Raw genomic sequence first — 21,271 nt, forward strand, 5'->3', positions numbered from 1 at the left:
TGGTAGAGGAAGGCTGTGCTGTCTGGGACATACTCTGCCTTGTAAGGTCAGTCTTGGAAGAGGACTCTCTTCTAGCTACTCCACAGACTCAGGTTGGGGGCCCTGGGAAGTCTACTGCAGCAGACCCTCTGACTATCAATCCAAGTATATCCTGAAATCTCAGGGTCTAGTGACATCTCCACCTCTAGAGATGCTCTGGACATTCAACTGCTGGGAACTGGGCATTGGTTTTAAGGAGGAATAACTTATAGATCCTAAACTGTACATATTTCAAATGTACACTTTGATACAGTTCAACATGTATTGGCTTATCAAATTATCACTACATACAAAATAATGAGTGATCAAAACAACCATGTATTCAACACCTTCTGGACTGTCCTCACTTCCGCTGCAGCCCTTTCTCCCCATTCCCAACCAAGCAGGTAGAATTCTGGCACTATGGCCTCTGCATTTTCTATACGTTATACAGCCCGAAATTCTTTCATTCTGTGTAATTACCGTGTCTTTCACTCATGCTGCACAGATGAACACTTTCTTGCTTTTCTTGTTGGCTAACTCAAGAGTTGAGGCGCACAAGCTAGATGGTGAGTCCAGGCTACCAGCAGTCACTACCCATGCCAGGGAGGGATGGGTGCCCTGGGACTCACCGGCAGACTGGACACATGTTACCAGGTGAGTACCAGTCATTGGGCCCGGCACTGTGGCTGGAACCAAGGTCCCTTCAGCTGTCACAATGAATCCCTTTGGTGTTCTTTGCTGGGAAGCTCCACCTCCTTGTGCAGAGTAGGTGCCACTGGGGCTGGTACTCTTTGACGTGGCAGAAGGGTGTGTCTGTGCTTTAGAAAGATGGCTATGCCTAAATCTCAAGTGCTCAGGGAAGGCAAGTTAACACGCATGCATGCATGCATTCACGAATGAATGCACGCACACATGCATGCATCGCCACGAAGGCTAAGCTGGAAACTGTGAGTCACTGAAGGGAGGGGAGTGAGGTGAGGACCACACCTGGAGAGGCGATGTTTGGAGAAGGCTCCACAGAGAGAACTCAGCTGTTGGATGGACTCGGGGGCAGTGAGAGACAGGTGGCATCTGAGGAGAGGGACAAGACAATCTGGGAAGGTGGAGAAGGCAGCCACAGCAACTGAAACCATGCCTGGACAGCTTTTCCAAGAGCCCTGGCTCAGCCGGGGACAGCAACTAGCCAGACGTGAGGTAAGACCTGAGTATGCCCTGACTGCAAAAGTAGCTGATTGTGCTGGTGCACTTCTTTAATCCCAGCAATGGGGAGGCAGGGGCATGCAAGCAGGGGTGTGTGTGGGCATAGACGCGTGTGTACGTGCACACGCTTGTGTCTGAGTTCAAGGACAGACTGACTGGTCTACGTAGTGAATTCCAGGACAGCCAGAGTTACATGGTAAGGCACTGTCTCAAAAAAACAAAACAAAACAAAAAACAAACAAACAAACAAAACAACATCATCAACAACAACAAAAAAACAAGAACAAACCTCACAACTAACCAACCAGCCAAACAAAACAAAGTGGCAGCAGCCATGGCTGGTTCCTAATTTAACACTACACGCTCTGGCTGTACAGGCTGCTTGAGGTTACAACAAAGGAGAGGCTGTCCCACAAAATGGGCTGTTTTGTCAGACAACCCCCCTCATTCCCAGCATCTGCTGATTCTCACAAGGATTGGTCCCATGGTGCTCAGGATTTCCCTAGGACTGCACTAAAGCCAGGGGTTTGGGATGTCAGGTGGAGGAGACAAAGGGGACACAAGGAAGTTTGAGGTTTCTCTGTCCTCGACAGTGGTAAGAAACCCAGTCCCAACTCCAACTCTAGATTCTAGAAACACCGCTTTTGTTTGGCTTTATCTGGCTGGTGGGCTTCCTTTTTTTTTTTTTTTCCTCTTTGAGACAAGGTTTCTCTCTCTGCATCCCTGGAGGCTGTCCTGGAACTCACCCTGTAGACCAGGCTGGTCTGGAATGCAGAGATCCGCCTGCCTCTGCCTCCCGAGGGCTGGGATTAAAGGCGTGTGCCACCAACGCCCGGCCATAACTGCAATTTTGACTGCTATGAATCATGATGTAAATATCTGATATGCAACCCAAAGGGGTCATGACCCATAGATTGAGAACCAGTATCCTATGGAAAAAATAACAGAAGCCACCACCTATGGTTACTGTATGGGGTTTGAATGATGTGCGTGGGTCACAGAAGACCCAGCTGGTGGTATGAGTGAACTTACCTAGTATGACATAGTCACACATAGCCCTTATGTGACCTATCGTTAGTAGAAAATCAAACTCTGGACCAATTACAAGTAAAATCCCAAATAGGACATTTGAATACTGACTAAACACCCCTATTCTGAACACATAAAATCTCAAATATCCCACATCTGCTAGCCTTCATATACTGACGTCATATAGACCACAGATAGAAACTTCTACAGCTGGCTTCATGTCACGGGTCAGTCAAAACCCTCAGGCTATGTATTTGAGGTGCATACAAACACATTCTAACATTCCAACATTCAGTGAGTTTTGCTTTTAAAGAAATATGGGTCACGTCTCTCAGATAAGCAAACATTACAAAATTCAAAAAATTCTAAGCTCCCTGATACGTCTGGTCCTAAGCATTTTGCATAGGGTTACTCACCTGGTACCCTAGTACTTTGGAGGGGGAGCATAGAGAGGATGGTATAATCAGAGACAATTTCTTAGATTCCCCAGACATCTCTGATTTACCATTCAGGACTATGAGAAAAGGACAGTTGGATCCTTCAACTGTAAGCGAGACAGTTTTGAAATCTTACCGTCTTCGGGGACAGTGTAATTGGCATACTCTGGGAAGTAGTCTTCAATTTTTGATTTCCCTGCCAAAACCTTCTCTGCCAGCATATCTTGTTTGTTCAAGAACAAGATGATAGAAATGGTCCGTAACCACCTAGAAAGGCCAAAAGATCCACACCAGCGTCACAACACTAGCATGTGAAAGTACCAGTCGACGACACTGCCAGACTAAAAGGGAAGCTCAAACGGTGTAGCTTGGTGGCAGGTGCTTGCCCACTCTGAGGCCGATTTCAGCCCCACCCTCAGCTCTCAAGACAGACAAAGAGGTGGAGGGGGGAGTGGGCCAACAGTGGCATCTTCTGGAAGCCGACTCACTATCATTTGGTAAACCATTATTCGTACTCTCCGTACCAGCAATGACAAGGCCCCCCCCCCCCCAGTGTAGCAGTTCACTCTTTTCTTGATGAACCTCTGTGGGGACACACACTTATCAGTAATAAAGCAGACTTCTAGGCATGTAATGAATACACTTGGACTTCTGTGATGTAATTTTGGGGTCCAACGGGAGAAGTTAAAATGCTCCTTAGTCAATCACAAGGAGCATAATTAGCAGCCAGTTTTCCTTTGTCTCACCTCCTCTGAGCACAAGGGTGGGGGTTGGGGTGCAGAACCAAACTCCCCACATGCTATATGAGAAGCCAAGGGCTGAGGCCCAGGAACAGAGGTAAGGAAAGCTGAAGTCTAGAAAAAGGAACTTAGCTGCCAAATAAACAACAAATGCTGTTCCACGCCGAGCTATATACCTTGTGCCTGATCCACCCTGGTTTCTTTGAGAGGGTCTTCTAGCCTTGCATGTGTGTCTCAGTTTCAAAAGTCTTCTGCCCATATTGCAACAATGTAGATGTTTTGGTGCATTCCTGCATGCGTGCGTGCGTGCGTGGGTGCGTGCGTGCGTGCGTGCGTGTGTGTGTGTGTGTGTGTGTGTGTTCACTGAGAACCACTCTGAAGTAGGCTTCTGCATACCTGGTGTTTCCTGGTCCTATTTCTTTCCCATTAACAGTGGAACCATAAAGGAGGACAGTAGTTGAACACTTGACAGAAAGATACTTAACAATACAAACCTTAAATTTTAAAATAATATTTAATGTGAATCAATGTTTTGTCTGCATGTATTATTGGTGCATTGTGCATGCCTGGTACAGGCTGAGGCCAGAGAATGATGTCAGATCCCCTGGGACTGGAGTTACAACAACCAGCATTACAGTTGCTGGTAGCCATGTGAGTGCTAGGAATCTTCCAGGGTCCTGTGAAGAGCATCTAGTACTCTTAACCACATAGTCATCTCTCCAGACTCAGACGAATAACTTTCAAGATAAACTTTTATTTTCCATATTCCTTAGTGATGTTTTTTCCTTAATAATGGATGAGAACTGGTTCTGAACTGTGTGAGTCTGCAGTGGAGTGTATGTTGAACATTCCTTTCTGGTGGAATCACTCGTGCCCCCTTGGGATTCTGGGAGTATCATATGGCTGTGCTATGTATGACTTTGAGCTGTAGGGATCACAGAGACCATCTAGTTATCAGTGAACATTCTAAAACAAACAAACCAGCCAGGTACAGTGGCATATGCCTGTAATCCCAGTAACTCAGGAGGCAGGGACTAGAGGGTTGACAGTTTCAGGCCAGCCTGGGTAATGTAGGGAGACGCCAGGTCAAAATAAACAAATAAAACTAATTTTGAATTCTAATTTTATAACAGATTTAAACAGTCCTAACCAAACACCTATAGGAGCTCCATCAAAGAATAGTCTCCATGTTAAGAATGTCTACCGGAAGGATGAACGTCTTATTAAAGTTGAAGATTTATGTGTGTGTGTATGTGTGTATGTGTCCAAGTATGTGAAACTGGAGTTTGCCATTTTGGCTAGGCTGGTTGGCCAGCGAGCCCCAGGGATCTGCTTGTTTTCACCTCCCTGTTTTTAGGTTACAGGTGCTCACAGAGATGGTCAGTTTTTAAATTTTTAACTAGCTAATTAATTAAGTAACTTTTTTGTGGGTGCTGAGATCCATACTCAAGTCCTCATGCTTGCATGACATGCACTTCACCCAGTGAACCATTTCCTCACCCTCACGTTTTTTGCTTATGAGGTCTATCTATGTAGCCCAGGCTGGCCTTGAACTCTGATCCTCTTGATTCAGCCTTCCTAATGTTAGGAGTACAGGTGTGTGCTGACACGCTTGGCTGATGTGGGCACTTTTAACAACAGCAACAGCAACAACAAAAGCATGTGAAGTCTTCTGGATATATTCTTAATAAAGGCTCTGGGATCCAGGGGTGAGTCTGGATTTACTTATCACCTGTTATTCCAGATGCTCTCAAACAGGTCCAGGGACTCCCTCAGTCTGTTGGTGTTGTTGTCCTCCCGGATCACCATGTTGTAGCTGCTGCAGGCTGCCACATAAATGATGGCAGTGACATCTATGTTGGGCAAAGAGGGAAAGGGAAGCACTTTAGACAGGCAATGCCAGTTTTTCTGGGATTATGACGGCTAAGGTCCCGGGCACTGTCATTTGGGGGTTGTATCTAGAATGACTAGAACATGGGCTATATGCACAGCTGGGCATTGCTGCACTTAACCTGGGGTCTCACCAAAAGGTAACTGGAGATGCGGGATGCTTACACTCTGTGAGATTTTTGTTTAAGGGAGGAACATGGTTATTTACTTTACATGTGACGTTTGCTATGTTATACTTTACATATGGAGTTTGATTAAAACACAGCTGGATGCCGTGGTGGGAGCCAGCATCCAGCCCTCTACAGAGCATGCAAATCACCGTTAAAGCACTGGATCCATTTTCTTCTCTCGTCCCTCTGGCCACCAACATCAAACATGCTATGGAAGAGAAACAGGCACCCTGGTTATTCAGGGAAACTGGGGTAAAGGGCACATGTTTTTACCCTTCTCCTGTGTTGTCAGAATGGTCAGCTGCCGCTCATGTGTCTCAGCCCTTGACCTTGAACTACAAGTCTCTCGCAGCACCAGCCCTTCCTCTTTATTCTACACTGTAGTTTCGGGAGTCAAGAGTAAGGCTGGCATGGCGCCTAGGGACATACAGTAGGTGCCTAATAGATGCAACGGTTTCTGGCTCATACCACATCTTGTACCAAGTGCATGCTTAGTCTGTGCTGGAGCGGATCCTTATAATAACATGTCCCAGCTTCAAAAGACTGTCTCCCCCAGGGAAGTGTAGGGTTTCCTTCTGATCCAGCTACATCCACGGCCCTCTGGTCACCATGTGCACATGTTCAGTGCCTGTCAGGAGGACTCTGTCACCTGCATCCAGGCAGATGACACAGCCCTCTCTGAGGCTCTCCACCTGGTGGGTTAAGTGCCCATACACAGTCTTCTGTCTGAGTTTCTCTGAAGCTCCTCAGGTGGACCCCGGCCTCTCTTCTCACTGCCCCCTCCCCTCCTGCTCAGTGCTCCCCTTTCCTGGAGCTGTGTCTCCCTGTGGGTGAGCTTCTCAGTACCCCCACTGGAGTCCAGCCACACACAGCCTGCCCTGAGTCCCAGTTCCAATCCCTTTAGCCTCACAACCTCGGGGCTCCCATTCTGGCCAGCGGCTGGCACCAGTCTGGGCTTCCCAGCTCTGCACAGGGCATACTCTTAGCGATGGACTCACTGGAAGTTCACTTTGTCCACTTGGAATCGTGTCTCAAAAATCCCGGAGGTCAGCACTCTGCATCTGAGGAGATCCTGAGGCAAGAAGAGAGAAGTGAGGTGCCCTGAGATAAGTGTGGCGACTGACAAATGACAGGTCTATCGTAAAAGGGGTAATTAAAATGCAGATGCAGAACCCCCCACAGCTAAGCCAGTTTGGCCCTTTACACAGTGACTGTGTTTGCATGCCTCTCAAGACTTTTCCCTGTTTTTTCCTGAGACAGGGTTTCTCTGTAGCTTTGGAGGCTGTCCTGGAATTCACTCTGTAGACCAGGCTGGCTTCAAACTCACAGAGATCTGCCTGCCTCGCCTCCGGAGTGCTGGGATTAAAGGCGTGCACCACCAAGGTCTGGCCCCTCTCAAGACTTTTAAGAAGTGATTCAGCCAGCATCTTGCTGTTATATGACAGTCAAAAATCAGTGCACAGTATTCAGGGACTAAGTCTTGGCCTGTGCTCTGTGGCTACACCTGGAAGTCTCTGCGGGGAAGGGTCAGTAGGAAGCTTAAGTCTCATTTTAAGTCAGGGATCTCAGGGCTGGAAGCTACTTCACTTTAGCAGGTTTGTTGTCACTTCCTTGCATAGTTCTGCTCTCTCCAGGATCAAAGATAAGGGCATCGACAGGAGGCGTCTCCCTGGAGTGGGCATGTGTCATTGTGCTATTTATGAATCAGCCACTCTGGGAGATGTTTCTGCTGTTTTATTGTTTATTTATTTAAGATTATTTATTTTTATTTCATATGTATTTGTGTTTTGCCTGCATGTATGTCTGTGAGGTGTCAGATTCCCCGAACTGGAGTTACAGGCAGTTATGAGCGGCCATGTGGGTGCTGGGATTTAAACCAGGGTCCTCTAGAAGAGCTCCCAGTGCTCTTAACTGCTGAGCCATGTCTGTAGGTCACCTTTGCACTGTTTAGTGCTAGAGAGCCCAGGTTACACTGTAAGATATATTTTTTATTAGCACGTTAATTATTTAGTATGTTTTTGTACATGTATAGAATTTATTTTGAGCGTGTTCCTTTTCCTCCTATTTCTTTCTCTTCTTCTGATGCCACTCCTCCTTCCAACTAGTCCCTTCTGATTTCTTTTTTTTTCCTTTTTGTTTTGGTGATTTAATGAGTTTAATCAGGGTTGCTTACAGGAACATGGGTGAAGGCTTATTTACTGGAGTATAGAAAATGTTTCTACCTTCCCTAGAAACCATTGAATTTCCCCAGAAACTCCATGAGCCTCATACTTTAGGATCACCTTAAGTTCTTTGAGTCGGCTGTAGAGACAGAGACCCCAGAAAAGAAAGAGAAGCTTTGATCTCCAGGGGACACAGAGGAGAGGGCCTCCATGTGGTTCAAGTCCCAGGCCTCCAGGGGTTGTGAATGCTGGGGGTAAATAAGGATGGCTAGTTTGTGTGAATACCTTCCTCTATTGGTTGGAATTCACTAGCTCACTTCCTCCCCCCCTTACTTCCTTTCCATTCATTTCTTCTGTCTGGCTCAATCCAAGGGATGTACCTGGGACACACCTGGAGGTGCGCTATGGTACCTGGGGTTCAAGCATGGAGTCCAAAGCAGAAGGGCCCCAGTATGCTCAACAGGGAAGTGAAGGCTTGGCTTTCTCACTGATGGTCCTAAGAAGCCTGGGAATCGTGTACTCCTACTGCATGGGGTCTCCTTCCCTACTGAGAAGGACTTGACTAGGTGTCACAGCACAAGATTGGGGGGCAAAGACTCGGAACTTGGTGGCAGGACTAACACGAGGGGCAGCATGACAAGGTGCAAGAAACAGTGATTGTGAGCATGTTTTCCCTGAATCTTCTAAATGATCACGGAACACTCTTGGCAGACTATCTCAGAAGCTTCTAATGACTTTCCTTTCACATACCTGGTCTGTGGGTGTGTAGTCAACCAGACTGACGCTGTCAATCCTCTCCAGGAAACTGCAAGGAAAGCCAGTACAAACAAGGTCAGACTGGTTCTCTAGGACTTCATCCCAGGACCCTGGCTACATCAGTACAAGGTCAGACTGGTTCTCTAGGACTTCATCCCAGGACCCTGGCTACATCAGTAGGGCATTCACAGAGGGACAGGGAGGACGGGTCTGGGTGCTGCTATGTATCTGTCTCAGTGGGAGGCCAAGGCCTGCATTCTGTTTGACTTTGGTATTCTGTTCTTTTGCCTCTGCTTTCCTTCCTCCTACCCTCTTCCCCAGTTCCGGGAAGACCTGAAGAAGTGGCTGCCCGGTCCTTAGGGAACATCCACAGAAGGAACACACGGGCCCTCCTCCTTCAACCGCGACACGCAACAAGAGACATCCCTGATGGGAAGGGCTGCAAGGAGCTAAAAATTAGGCATGAAGCTGATGGCTAGAGTCAGTTAGCTTAGGAAGCGACCAATTTAAAACAGTGCACACAGGGTGGAGCAGGTAGGTGAATATACTCGGATGATAATTATTACAAGTAGAAAGAGTGAACTGTGGTTGACAAAAAGTACCTATGGTGTTCTTAGGGGATGTAATTAAACACTGCCTTCCAGAGGAGCGGTGGGAGGGAGGTGGGGGGAAACTTCCTGAAGCATAGTTAAGTTGTGAGACTGAGATGTCAACGAAAGAGACAAAGGTGCCTCAGTCTTCCCCACTCTCCTCTCCAAGGCGGTTTCCAATACTGTCCGGCTCTGTCTGACCCCTGACCCAGTTCCGAGCAACCTGCAGAAGTACCCTTTCAAGCTGGGGTTTGTACCTACAGACAGATGTTAAGAAAACTTTCTCAGAGTTGTCTCTAAGTGGGATGTTTCATGTGAAGGAGAAAACACTGGGCCATCTAAGAATGTCCCCCGCAGATGTCCCTTTGTAGTTCAGAACACCACACAAAGCTGTTAAACCACAGCAAATTCCAACAGTAAAAAAAGCACTTGTGTTGTGGATACTAAGGAGGAACGGGCCTGGTGCAGTATGTTTGTAATCTGTTACTAGGGAGGCTGTGTCAGAGGAATTCTAGGTTCAAGGCTTGCCTGAGCTACCAAGTGGGTTCAAGGCCAGCTTGGAAACTTAGTGAGATTATGTCTCAAAATAAGAAGTGTGGCCGGACAGTGGTGGCACACACCTTTAATCCCAGCACTTGGGAGGCAGAGGCAGGCAGATCTCTGTGAGTTGAGGCCGGGCTGGACCGACAGCCTCCAAAACAATACAGAGAAACCCTGTCTTTTAAAACAAAACAAAACAACAACAAAAAAAGAAGTGTGTGTGTGTGTGTGTGTGTGTGTGTGACTGGGGATATGCTCACTGGTAGATGCTCATGTAGTATGTTTGAGGTTCTGGGTTTAAACCCCAGCACATTAAACAGACAATGCCTCTCTGCCCTACCAACTGGATTTGCTATTTCCCAGATTTTCCTGCTACAGCTAAAGGCATGAGTGCCGGCAGGAGTGTTTTAATATAATAATTCAAAAGTTGATTGATGGCCATGAAGATGATCAATAAGTGGGGACAAGCTGGGACAAGGATAGCCATGGACAGGTTGTTGGGTGTCCTTTGTAATTAGACTGCTGAACCTGCCATCAATCCGCATTTTAAATAACTTCTTTGTGTTAAGGAAAAAGCACACTATAACTGTCGAGGGAAGTGAGTCATACTTACCTACAAGATAAAGGTACTGATGAATGAAAACGTCCACGTGGTAGGGGAGTACCAGGGTTCTGGCTTGTGCTCACTGTACTGGTGTAAACAGTCTGCCTGTAGTCACTGCATGGATCTCTGAGACACCACCAGGAGCCTATTGTATGAGCAGATCCTGTCTGATTCTGCTCCCTAATGGCCTGACAATGTAACTGTAGAACTTGGAGAAACTGAGCAGGTTACTAGACCAGGTAGTGGAAGAAAAGAAAGGAATAGGCTCATCACCAGTTTGCTTAATGTCCCCTGCTTTGAAGGTTTTGCTGGTAGCTTTGAGTTGTTTCGACAGCAAATGCCCCCTGGAGGATGTTGCATGTATTGCAGAGAAATCCTTCATAGTGATTACACACAGACTATTAAGGTTCCTAAGGTCACCAGACCAGACTGGTACTTACACATGTTCCTCTCCCCACCCCCAAATCAAAGGCAGTAGGAAGAACAGTTCTGGTTAGAATGTTCTCTGATTACACACATCTGGGGTCCTGCACTAAAATAAACTACTAGAGAAGTTTGCACATCCGTCTGTTTTTTCCCCCATTAATTCTAAAATCCAGCTCAGAAAAAAATGTATCCATAAAAAAACATTCAAAGAATATCAAGGTTCCCAGAAATATTCAAGAAAATGCCAAATTACTATAAGAATTCAGGATTGAGGTCAACTTTGGAAAAAGCATGGTCTCGATTTACCAAGGAGTTAATATATTTTTTTAAACAGGGTTTCTGTGTATTGCTCTGGAGCCTGTCCTGGAACTTGCTCTGTAGACCAGGCTGGTTTCAAACTCACAGAGATCCACCCACTCCTGCCTCCCAAGTGCTGGGGTTAAAGGTGTGGGCCACCAATGCCTGGCTATGCTATTTTTTTAAGTTGTAATTAATCAAGGTTTTCCAGTCAAGTGGATTAAGACACAGGTTGTATTCATACATGACTGACTCAGCACAACTGTGTATATGAGAAGACATGTCATCTGCTAAGGGTCCTTTGAGAGAGGATACTGGGCAAGTAACCAGTCCCTTCGAGCAGACTTTAAAAAAAAAAAAAAGGTGTGGCCGGGTGTAGGTGGCCCACGCCTTTAATCCCAGCACTTGGGAGGCAGAGGCAGGAGGATCTCTGAGTTCAAGGTCAGCTTGGTCTACAGAGCGAATTCCAGGACAGCCTCCAAAACAATACAGAGAAACCCTGTCTCGAAAACGTGTACATACATATATACACACACTCTCAATAACTGAGTGTCAGTACTCATCTGTGTACGCTTGCACTTTTTTTCATTAAACACTCATTTACATGGAAATCACACTATAATAATGGATTTTCCAAAGAGTTTTGCAGAATCTCTATTTTGTCTGAAACACTGGAATTCTCTAGATGAAAAAAAAAACAGGAAAAGGGGAATTAAATAAAACAAACTTCATAAATATTTAACTTAGGTTAATATATATGCCAAACAAACACAAGTTATTCTCTGTGTTTAGAGGCCAGGGAATTGCTTTGCTTTACACCAGAGGATAAAAGGAAGGTGGCTGGTGGTGGAGGCTTCCGGCCTCTGTCTCTTTCCTTCTAACCCCAACTCATTCCCTTGTCCTAGACTTCTAGCTAAATTGTATATTTAAACTTTTGGCAGATCTATAGCACTAATTTATGCTTTTTGAGACTTTAAAAGAGTTGTTGCTTTAAGACAACATACATGCAAATAATTATAACTTAAAAATACTGTTCTAATTTTATTTATATTTTTGGTTATCAAATAAAAACAAAACCTATAACAACAGTCCCAGGATTTATCAGGACCAAATCAGCAGTTCATTGGCAATGTTAGGCATGTAATAGGACTGCCATGTTGATGAACATTATTTTGATCAGCAGTCAATAGAGGGTTGACTTTCATTAGGAAACAACTAAGAGCCGGGTGGTGGTGGCACATGCCTTTAATCCCAGCACTCAGGAAGCAGAGGCAGGCAGATCTCTGTGAGTTCGAGGCCGGGCTGGACCGACAGCCTCCAAAACAATACAGAGAAACCCTGTCTCGTAAAACCAAACCAAACCAAACCAACAACAACAAAAAAACACAATTAGAAATTATTAAATGTTAAGTCTTAAGAAATCTCGATAGAATATAAATGAACAAATTTAATTTTTCTTGATAATAAAGTATGTGGCATTTTCCCCCAGTTATACAAACCACATTATTCCATGAACAGAATGTAAAATGCATATTTTGCAAAAATCTTCTAAGGTTCTAGTATAAGTTATGAGAATAAATTAATCATCAGTTAGTCTTTCTTTGATAGCAAAAGCAAAGAAAACCAAATGATATACAGAAAGAGTATTTTCCACCAAATAAATCGAACAAAGTGTTTACAGATTTGTAAATAAACTAAGTACCCATTCCTCCTCATTTAATTTTTTGCACCACTTGTCACTATGTATCATTAACCACACTAAAAATAAACTTCAATCTGATAATTCTAAGTGAAAACGGAATACATGAGGGCTAGAGTTCTGCCGATTTTTCTAGATTCATAGAGAACAAATCAACCTGTTCTGTTAAAAGGCAGCTATAAAAAATACACATCATCATAAGCTAAAAAGAACTTTAAAATCCAGTTAGAAGTGGAGGAAAACTGGAATTTCATATACTATCTGGAGAAGGCTGTAAACCCAAAGGTTTTTAGAAAGAAGACTGTTCGGTATTCTGGCACAATTCTAGGGCATCTCTCAAAAACAGAGAGCGCGTCGAAAGGAAACCTTGGGCGGGCTGGTTCTGCAGTCAGACTTGATCCCGAAGGCGGGCCAGTCTCTGGGACAGTTCATCCTGCTCAGCCGAAGCCACGCTCGTTCCTACTGAACCGGTCTGGCCCTGTGGCAGCTCCATGTTGAGGTCGAGGCCCGCCTCGTCTGCCATTTCCTGGAGTAGCATATCCACTTGGCTCTGGGGAGTGGTCAGGGTCGTCGTGCTGCTCATCGTGTCTTCCATCTGCTGCGTCTGGACGTCCAGGGTCTCAAACTGGTGCTCGAACTTGTCCATCAAAGCGGAGATCTTCTCCAGATTCATGGTCTTCAACGTCGCATCCATCGACTTAACCACACCCGCCATGGACTTGGTCACTTTGCCCATCGTCACCGCAGTCTGGACTCTGGCAGCCACCGCATCCACCCGCGCACTCATTCTCAAGAAATTCACTGCTTGGTTCTTCTGGCGGATGGCATTTTCGGCGTGTATCCTTGCAACTTCCATGTTGCCCTTCTGAATGGCCTTTTTAATTTTGGCCTTTTCGGCCTTTTCCTCCTTGTCGCATTTTTTGGCGCTCCTGTTCAGTTCCTTGGCCGCGAACTTCAGGCTGAATAGGTGTTTCTCCATGTTGGACATGGTCGTGCGGCTTCCGTGGAGTGGGCCCGGGCAAAGCTGCAGGGACACCAGCGCAGGTAGGTCCGCTCCCAGCCGGCGCTCCTTTGTTTTGGTCCCACTTCCTGTATCTACGGCGAGCGGCGCAGACAGTGACGTCAAACTCGGCGCCGGGTGGGGCCCTCAGGAGAAGGACCGGGCCTAAAGGAGGGCGGAGCCTGAGGGCGGTGCCCGAATGACGGACAGCGCCAGGCCACGCCCATCTAGGGTACTGTGCTGGAATTTACCTGGCAGCGTCTTTCGCGCCAGTTCGTTTAGTTTCTAAAGCAGCAAAACTAAAGGAACAAATTCATAAAACCAGCGCCTATGCTTTAGTTTTTTAGGAGTATAGCTACCGAAGAAGACGGGATGTGTCCAGACCTGCATCTAAAAAATTATCCGGGCTCCATCTAGGAAGGAGTGAGTGTTTGGGTGCAGCGCTGAAAAGCTGAAAAGTAAGACATATCCCCTCCCCCCACCCCCCCTCAGCTCTCTTTATGCTTTCTCAAGGAACCTGAATCCGTTACAGGGGCTGCGACTTGACTAGGCGTTTGCCAGCGATCTCTGCAGGGGTGCAGATGCCTCTCCTGACCAAACTCCACTCCCTGGCTGGTAACTCAGTTTACAGGGAAGCTGCGGGCAGTTGTCACCCCAAAACCTCCTGTTTCTGAGCAATAAAAAGAGCCATCTTTTGCTGGTACGGTTTTGTCTTTCTAGTGTTTTATAAATATCCCAGGAGCTTCGCTCACCCTGAATTCTGACAGGTGAGCTGCCATTTTAGATTACGCAGGAGCAAATGGTGAGGTGCGGAGACCCACACACTGGCATACATCAAGCCTGCCACCGACTATTAGGTTTTTTTTTTTTTTTTTAATAAATGTATGCTTTCCATGGCAGCAACGTGTGCTGTAACTTTACTCACGCAGCAGCAACAAGACGGCAGAAGGCCCACTGCCGTGATGAAATAGCAGACGATTTTGAATATGTGAACAAATTCTGTTTAGAGATTATTTTAATCCAGAGTCCTACATCACTCAGGTGATAGCTTGTCAATCAGTTAAAGTGTGCCTGTGCTAAGGGCGCTTCCCCAGAACACAGCTCTTTTTTCGGGGGGGTGGGGGTGGGGTTTCCAGACAGAGTTTCTCTGTGTAGCTTTGGATCCTATCCAAGAACTCTCTCTGTAGTTCCAGGCTGGCCTCAAACTCACAGAGATCTGCCCACCTCTGGCCTCTGCCTCTGGGAGTGCTCAGATTAAAGGCATTAAAGGCGTGTGCCACCATTGCTCAGCCAGAACACAGCTCTTATTTACATTACTGTTCTTTGTGACAGGACTCACAGAGTACCCTCTGGGAACCCACAGAATTGACTCCATTTCATTCTGACTTAAGGTCAGAGAGTTTTTGCCTGCCCTTGCTCTTCCAAGGATGTCTGGCCTAAGATAAATGCAACAGGATACTTTGCCTAAAGTGTGGTTGCTACATGTCCTGCCTGAAAATAGAATACGTAACTCAGGACATAGTTACTTGGTGTTTTGGGTATTGAGAAGGTAATTACGCTTGTTTGTTCTTTGTTTTTCTTTTTCTTTCTTTCTTTCTTTTTTTTTTTTTTTTTTTTTGGTAAAGAAGTCTTTTGCCTTCTCCCCCTCTTTTGATGAGGGTATAAAAAGACTTTGAAAAACAGGCATGGGTGATTCAGTATTCACTGCCCTCCTGACTCTCTCTCTTGTCTTTTGTCTAATTCCTTTCCTCAATTCACACCCCTCCTTCCAAGCACAGACTGGAAGAAGCCCCCCACCCCAAAATTGGGTTGCTACATGCCCCCCTCTATAGAGCAGGTTTTGTTCCTATGCCTGTTAAACCAGACTGAAGAATGGAAATTGCTCAAGATTTGTGTCACCCACCAAATGGAGATGGAGGACAAGTGCCTTCCTCGTGCCTGCATCTATTGAGGTCCCCTCCCCATCCAGTCCTCCCAGGACCCCTACTCTGGTGTAGCTGAATTCTGGAAGGTTGCCACAGCATTGGACATATGCCTGGTCCACATCTGTTATGACATTAGCTACCCTATAGCAGGGAACACGATGACTGTCCCACTGTGCAGCCCGTCCAGGCAGTGTGTCTGAGAAAGTTTTATTGACAGGGAATGTGACTGAGGGGCTGGGGCATTATCCTAACCAGTAAGCTCTGCACTCACCACCTCTGATCCTCAGCAAAGTTCTTCCTCCAAGGAAGCTTTTCCAGAGATGCCATCTATGAATGTATCGAGAAGAGAGGGTGTTTTGAGCCTCTCTGCTCACCCTCAGCCTACTCACCTCCCCTGTAGACCCCTGGACTTTCTTGAAGTCTACATACAAGTTCTTTGTCAATGACCCCTAACTCCCTCTTCCCTTCCTCTTTGATTTTTCATGGACGGGGGAAGGAATCTAGGGCTTCATGCATACTAGGCAAACGCTCTACATGGAGCCACATCCTAGCCCTACAGCTTTCTTCATGACAAATTCTAATTAGGTAGGATGATTTGGAACACAATCATGAGAACTCTGACAGATGGAGCCAATGACTACCACTACTTAGTGAATGTTTAACTGCTAAGCATTGTTCAGCACTTTCCATAAATAAACTCACTGTATCGTCACATAGAAGTAGGTAGACACTATTAATAGCTCCAGTTTTCAGGCAAGGAAACCTAGGCATTGGGAGCTAAGTAACTTGGCAGTGACCACAACTCTGTTTAAGGTTAACATCAGATTCCATGACACCCCAGGAGCAGTAATAAGTTAATCCAATACAGAAAATAAGAATGAAGAAATCTCAGGGGTGAGGACATTACAGTTGTTACAATGCTTGCCTACAATCCAATAGGCCCTAGGCTCGATCCCCAGGTGAGGTGGTGTCTATCTGTAATGCCAGCACCTGGAAGGCTGAGGCAGGAAGATACAAATTTTCAAGCTAGCCTAGGCTACTCAGTGAGAATCTTTCTCAAAAACCCAAATACAACAGTAAGAAAACCAGTGATTGCTACTTATCCTACAAAAGTAAGTTGTCTGAGCAGTTGTTCGCTTGAGAAGACGGAGGAGTGGTAGCGATTGCAAGGTTGATGTAAGGTGTGGAAGAGGCACTAAAGGAGCTGTACTCTGTGAACTACAGCTGGGCCACTTCCCAATGTGGGTGGAATCCAGGAGCCATATATCCATCGACTGCAGCTTGGCACAGGAAGGCTGAATTTGTCCCTGGCAAATGGCTCTTCTCTCCCTGGGTAATGAACTTAGTACCCCATGACTTGCTTCTTCTCTTCCATGGCTACCCCATAACACCCAACATGATCTACAGCTCATACCTCCTAGGCATCCATTATTACAGCAAGTTTTTATTCTGCTCACAGAGGTAAGGCCATTTAGAGACTGACCTCTATCCTCGTCCCTATTTACATACACATCTTTCCACCTAGATGTTTGAGTCAGAGCCTCAGGAGTTATCTCTGAGGATCTCTTATCCACATCTGCATCCAACACATCTGGAAGCATTCTCCATCCTTTACATTCCACTGGAGGTGGCGGTGCTTGGGGTCTGTTTTAGACTGGCAGGTGTTCCTTTCTGTATATCCAGCTGGGTAGGGGGTGCTTAAAAGATAATGTGTGTCTTCTTATGGTGATTGGTAGGGCTGTGCTGGAATCTTCTAGTCCATGTCTGGGCTAGGGGACAAGGGTAGTTGGCAAACTTGAGCAATTTATAGTTTCTCATTAAGTAGAGTATTTTATTTTCCCTAGAGTTTCTTCTCATGGAAAGGCCCAGGGGTGCTGGCCAAGCTTTCTCAGTGAACTTGGTGAGGGAGGCAGAAGAGTGTCTGTTTCTCTCTGGGAACTGGTGTTAAAATGTTTAGGTTTATCCAGTAAGGAGACACAAACCGCGACTCAACGATCCCACGTGGAGTTTATTGGTGGACGGGGAGGGAAAAGGGGGGTGAGAGGTAACCAACCCGTGTGGAGCAGAGAGAGAGATAAGATATGAGACAGAGAGAGACAGAGTAAGATGAGAGTAAGAGTGTAAGAGGGAAAGAGAGTAAGAGTAAGAGCAAGAGCAAGAGAGCGGAAACAGGCAGGGGTCACTCCTTTAAAGGGGTCCTTTGCACCTGCATGGTTCTCACGGAACTCTGGGCTGGCCAGAGTGTTGCCTGAACCTTTCAGGAACCATCGGGAAGAGCTCAGGGAAGTGTTCAGAAGGAATAAATAAAGCTGAGGTCCCAGCCAGGAATGGGAGTGGTGCTCAGTGTAATGCTGCCTAGCATGAGCAAGCCCCGCCCCCTCCAGCCCACATCCGTGTGTCAAAAAAGCAGAAAGCAACATTACATCACCTCACAGTACACTTTCAGGAGAAAGCAGAGTTGCAGAAGTGATTAGGGGGTAAACAGAGAACTGAAAATTAACTGAATTTCCACTACACCAAGCCAAACTTTGAAAATTTCTATGCACTTGTGTGGACCAAAACGAGGAAACAGTGACAGCAATGCTTTGTCGGCTCTGGCCCCTTGCAAGATTTCTGTTCTGTTCTTTTCTTTAGCAGCCCAGGATTGTGTATCTGCTACAGCTTCATTCCCCAAAAGTTCCCATCTTCTGGAAGACTTCCCAGGAATACTGCAAACTCTGAGAAGTAAGTGTGTCCTTGTGGAGGGAGATGGGCATCTGCTCTCTTCTCCACGTGTACTTTAGTAACTGAGGAGTGACGGTTATTATTTTATTTAGCAATAATAATAAAGGAACCGAGTTCGTGGTGAACATGCACAGACCTCTCCCTTGTCTTCATTCCCTGACAGCCCAGTGCCACATCCGCTCACAAAGCACTTACATTGCATGGACGTCACAAGTCACCTGGGGATGGCTTAGTACATGGGAGGGTGTGCGCATGCTCTGTGCAAACACTTCCGTCGTTTTATGAATACACAGGGAACTTCAGTAGCCACAGAGTTTGACTTCTGTGCGGCCCAGAACCAGCTGCCCGAAAACACAAAGGGATAGCTACACACTCATTTGTTCAGGTCGCACCATATTTTAGAAAGAACCAGGATGGGAAACTGACCTTGTAGTCAGTGTTAACTGCACACTAGTTTCTTAAGAAATCTGAAACACTATTAAATATGTACAGTTGAAAAGAATACAAAATTACCTTTTTTGGCAAAATGATCTCCCAGGTCTTTTCTATCTTAGAAGATATATTTAGTCACTGCTCACATCTTACTAGAAAGCTACAGCAAAGCAGTTTCTTCCTTAGCAATTACTGCCTGTGAGAGGCAGCCAGATTAGGGATCTTACATTTATTACTCCCAGAAATCATGGCAAGCACTAAAGTTTTATTAATATCAGATAGAATGTGAAACAAGGGCATCTCATGTGAACAGGGCAGTCAGTCCACAAGCAAATGGGAGTTGTGTTTAGATTTCAACATCTCATTTTATTATCATAATAGAATAATACTTATTTCTCAATTGTTAACCACTGAGATGATGGACTCTAGCTATTATGTGATCAATGGAATCTTCTGCAATAAAGTTATTTCATTCTAGTAACTGGTACATGTACCAGCCTGGGGAGTCCTTATTTCAGACTGCTTTCTTCAATGCGAAATTCTCAAAGAGCAGCTCTCTTACATTCCAGCATCCTTTCTAAAAGCTCTAATTACATTACCGGAAGGAGGGAAAGTACTTACATAAGGTATCATTACAGCTTTCCATTGTCCCCGAGGCAGCAGATACTTCTATTGTAAAGGAGGCCATGCAGCATAACCTCATTCTTTTTTTTTTTTTGGTATGAGGGATCAGATCCCGGCCTTATCCACGCTAAGTTCACTGCCTACCAATTAGCTACACTAGCCACTCCTCCCCCCACAGACCAGATGACCTCATCCACTCTATGCCTGAGTAATATTTTATTCCATGGACATATCATATTTTGTTTAGTCATTCATGAGTTGATGGATGCTGGGGTTGTTCTATTTTGGAAGGACTATGCTGTAAGTAGACATTGTGCCTCTAACTAGGTTAGCTTTATAGAAACATTACTTTCGAGGACATGAGCATGGTAGAATAAGGCAGTGGGGGAAGCAGAGAAGCCTAACTATGATAGCAATAGCCATTCAGTTGAAATTTATGGACCACTCATGATGTGCTAGGTCACATTCTAGGCTATGGTGAAACAGCAGGGCTGCACTAATGGACTCAGTCTGGGTTAAAAAATACATTAAAATGGAGAACAAGACATTGGGAGGGAGATGAGAAAGTGGTTTGGGAGAGTTTGAGGGGGAGTAGGGGAATAGATAGGACCATAATACACGGTAAATACGTATGAAAAATTTCAACAAATAAATAAAGCAATTCCAAGTGAGTAATTAATTCCTAGGTGATAGATAGTCCATCTGTGTGATAAGAGCTTATGGAACTTAGATTCATTCATTCATTCATTCATTCACCTATTCACTATACAAAAGGGATGAGGTATCTGTTTGCCACAGCAGCTCTGGCTAACATGAGGTGGTTGTGCTGGGCTCCTCATGGAGAGCAGGTGCAAATCCTAGCTAGAGAAGTTACGAAGGATTACCTGCAGGCATCTTTTAGAGATTTTAAAGACACATTTTCATTGTGGGGATTATGTCTTGAATCTGCATTTTTGCTTTTCTGTGATTTCCTTCCTTTTTCCGTGTTAAACGGTGACTTAGTTTACTTTTTGTTGCTGAGAGTAACTTGTGGGAACACCAGACCTTGAGCAGAGACCCACTTCCCCTTCTGCCTGGGAGTAGGCAGCTGTAAGACAATGTTTAGTAAAAAACATGTTTACTAAAAATGATACAATAAGTTCCTGGGAAAGGCCATCCCACGGAAACTGCCCTGACCTCGACCTTGTCCAAAGACTAATCGCACCTTAAAAACCCACACACATCCACCTCTGGTGTCAGAGCAGAACCAGCCAGGGTAGAGGAGAGAGCAGAAGCTTCTCTGGTGGGAGCTTTTCTTAGGAGGTTTTCTTGAACCTTTTTGGAGCCTGTTTAAAGTTTTCTTTATATCATTGAACGAGTCTCTGTGTTGTCAATCCCCGACACCCTCCGCACATTCTTGGACACAGGCCGCACAGCAGACGTGACAGTAACTCGGGGAGCAAAGGGATGGGTCTAGTTCATCATGCAGCTTACAGTTCATCATGAAGGAAAGTCAGGGCAGGAGCTCCAACAGAGACCTTGGAGGGATGCGGATTACTGGCCTGTCCCTCATGGCTTGCATGAGGTGACGTCATCCACGGTAAGATCTAACTTCCCACATCTATCTTTCAAAAAATGCCCCACAGACTTGCCTATGGGCCAATCCGTGGAGGCAAATCTCCAAGTGATGTTCTCTCCTTACAAATGATTCTAGCTCATGCCAAGCTGACAAAAAGCTAACCATCATGAATGGATAAAAGAACGATAAAGTAAACACAGAGCAAACATGGCAAGTTTCGGGCCTCACAATGATGGAACAGTTCTGAGAGTGAGAATTACTTTAGTGTCTTTGAATGGAATTTCTTGTTTCCCAGATACTTAAATGGAAAAGTCCCCTAAACAGGCAGACTCAAATGATCAGATGCCTGAAATCTCCAAGTTACAAACTCAACAAGCCAGTGTAACAGGAAATGAGGATTTCTTTTCCTTTTCTGGTCTGGAGAGAGGACCTCACTATGTAAAGAAC

General features: G+C 45.6%; 2 protein-coding genes and 1 long non-coding RNA gene across 4 annotated transcripts in view; 1 reads left to right on the top strand and 2 right to left on the bottom strand.

Moving 5' to 3' along the window:
- Positions 1–21,271, bottom strand: part of Gnal (G protein subunit alpha L) — a 117,597-nt gene that overhangs the window by 7,936 nt on the left and 88,390 nt on the right. For both annotated transcript variants that reach the window (XM_040741676.1, XM_040741677.1), the window contains exons 6-10: positions 8,400–8,454; positions 6,486–6,559; positions 5,637–5,695; positions 5,160–5,280; positions 2,824–2,954 (exon numbers count right to left, since the gene is read on the bottom strand). In XM_040741676.1, coding sequence (XP_040597610.1) covers positions 2,824–2,954; positions 5,160–5,280; positions 5,637–5,695; positions 6,486–6,559; positions 8,400–8,454 — 440 coding nt within the window. The remainder of the gene's footprint in view (positions 1–2,823; positions 2,955–5,159; positions 5,281–5,636; positions 5,696–6,485; positions 6,560–8,399; positions 8,455–21,271) is intronic.
- Chmp1b (charged multivesicular body protein 1B) lies at positions 11,891–13,671 on the bottom strand. Its single transcript, XM_005074646.4, has one exon. It carries the CDS (start codon positions 13,547–13,549, stop codon positions 12,950–12,952), a length of 600 nt encoding a protein of 199 aa, XP_005074703.1. The 5' UTR covers positions 13,550–13,671; the 3' UTR covers positions 11,891–12,949.
- Positions 13,805–14,264, top strand: LOC121138831. Its single transcript, XR_005875697.1, has 2 exons — positions 13,805–14,019; positions 14,094–14,264. It is a non-coding gene; the product is annotated as an uncharacterized LOC121138831 (long non-coding RNA).

The sequence above is a fragment of the Mesocricetus auratus genome, unplaced genomic scaffold (assembly GCF_017639785.1).
Source record: "Mesocricetus auratus isolate SY011 unplaced genomic scaffold, BCM_Maur_2.0 Super-Scaffold_6730, whole genome shotgun sequence".
NCBI lineage: Eukaryota > Metazoa > Chordata > Mammalia > Rodentia > Cricetidae > Mesocricetus > Mesocricetus auratus.

What these genes read in the sequence shown, in the direction of transcription:
- Chmp1b (XM_005074646.4), bottom strand. Translation starts at nt 13,549, where the DNA reads ATGTCCAACATGGAGAAACACCTATTCAGCCTGAAGTTCGCGGCCAAG.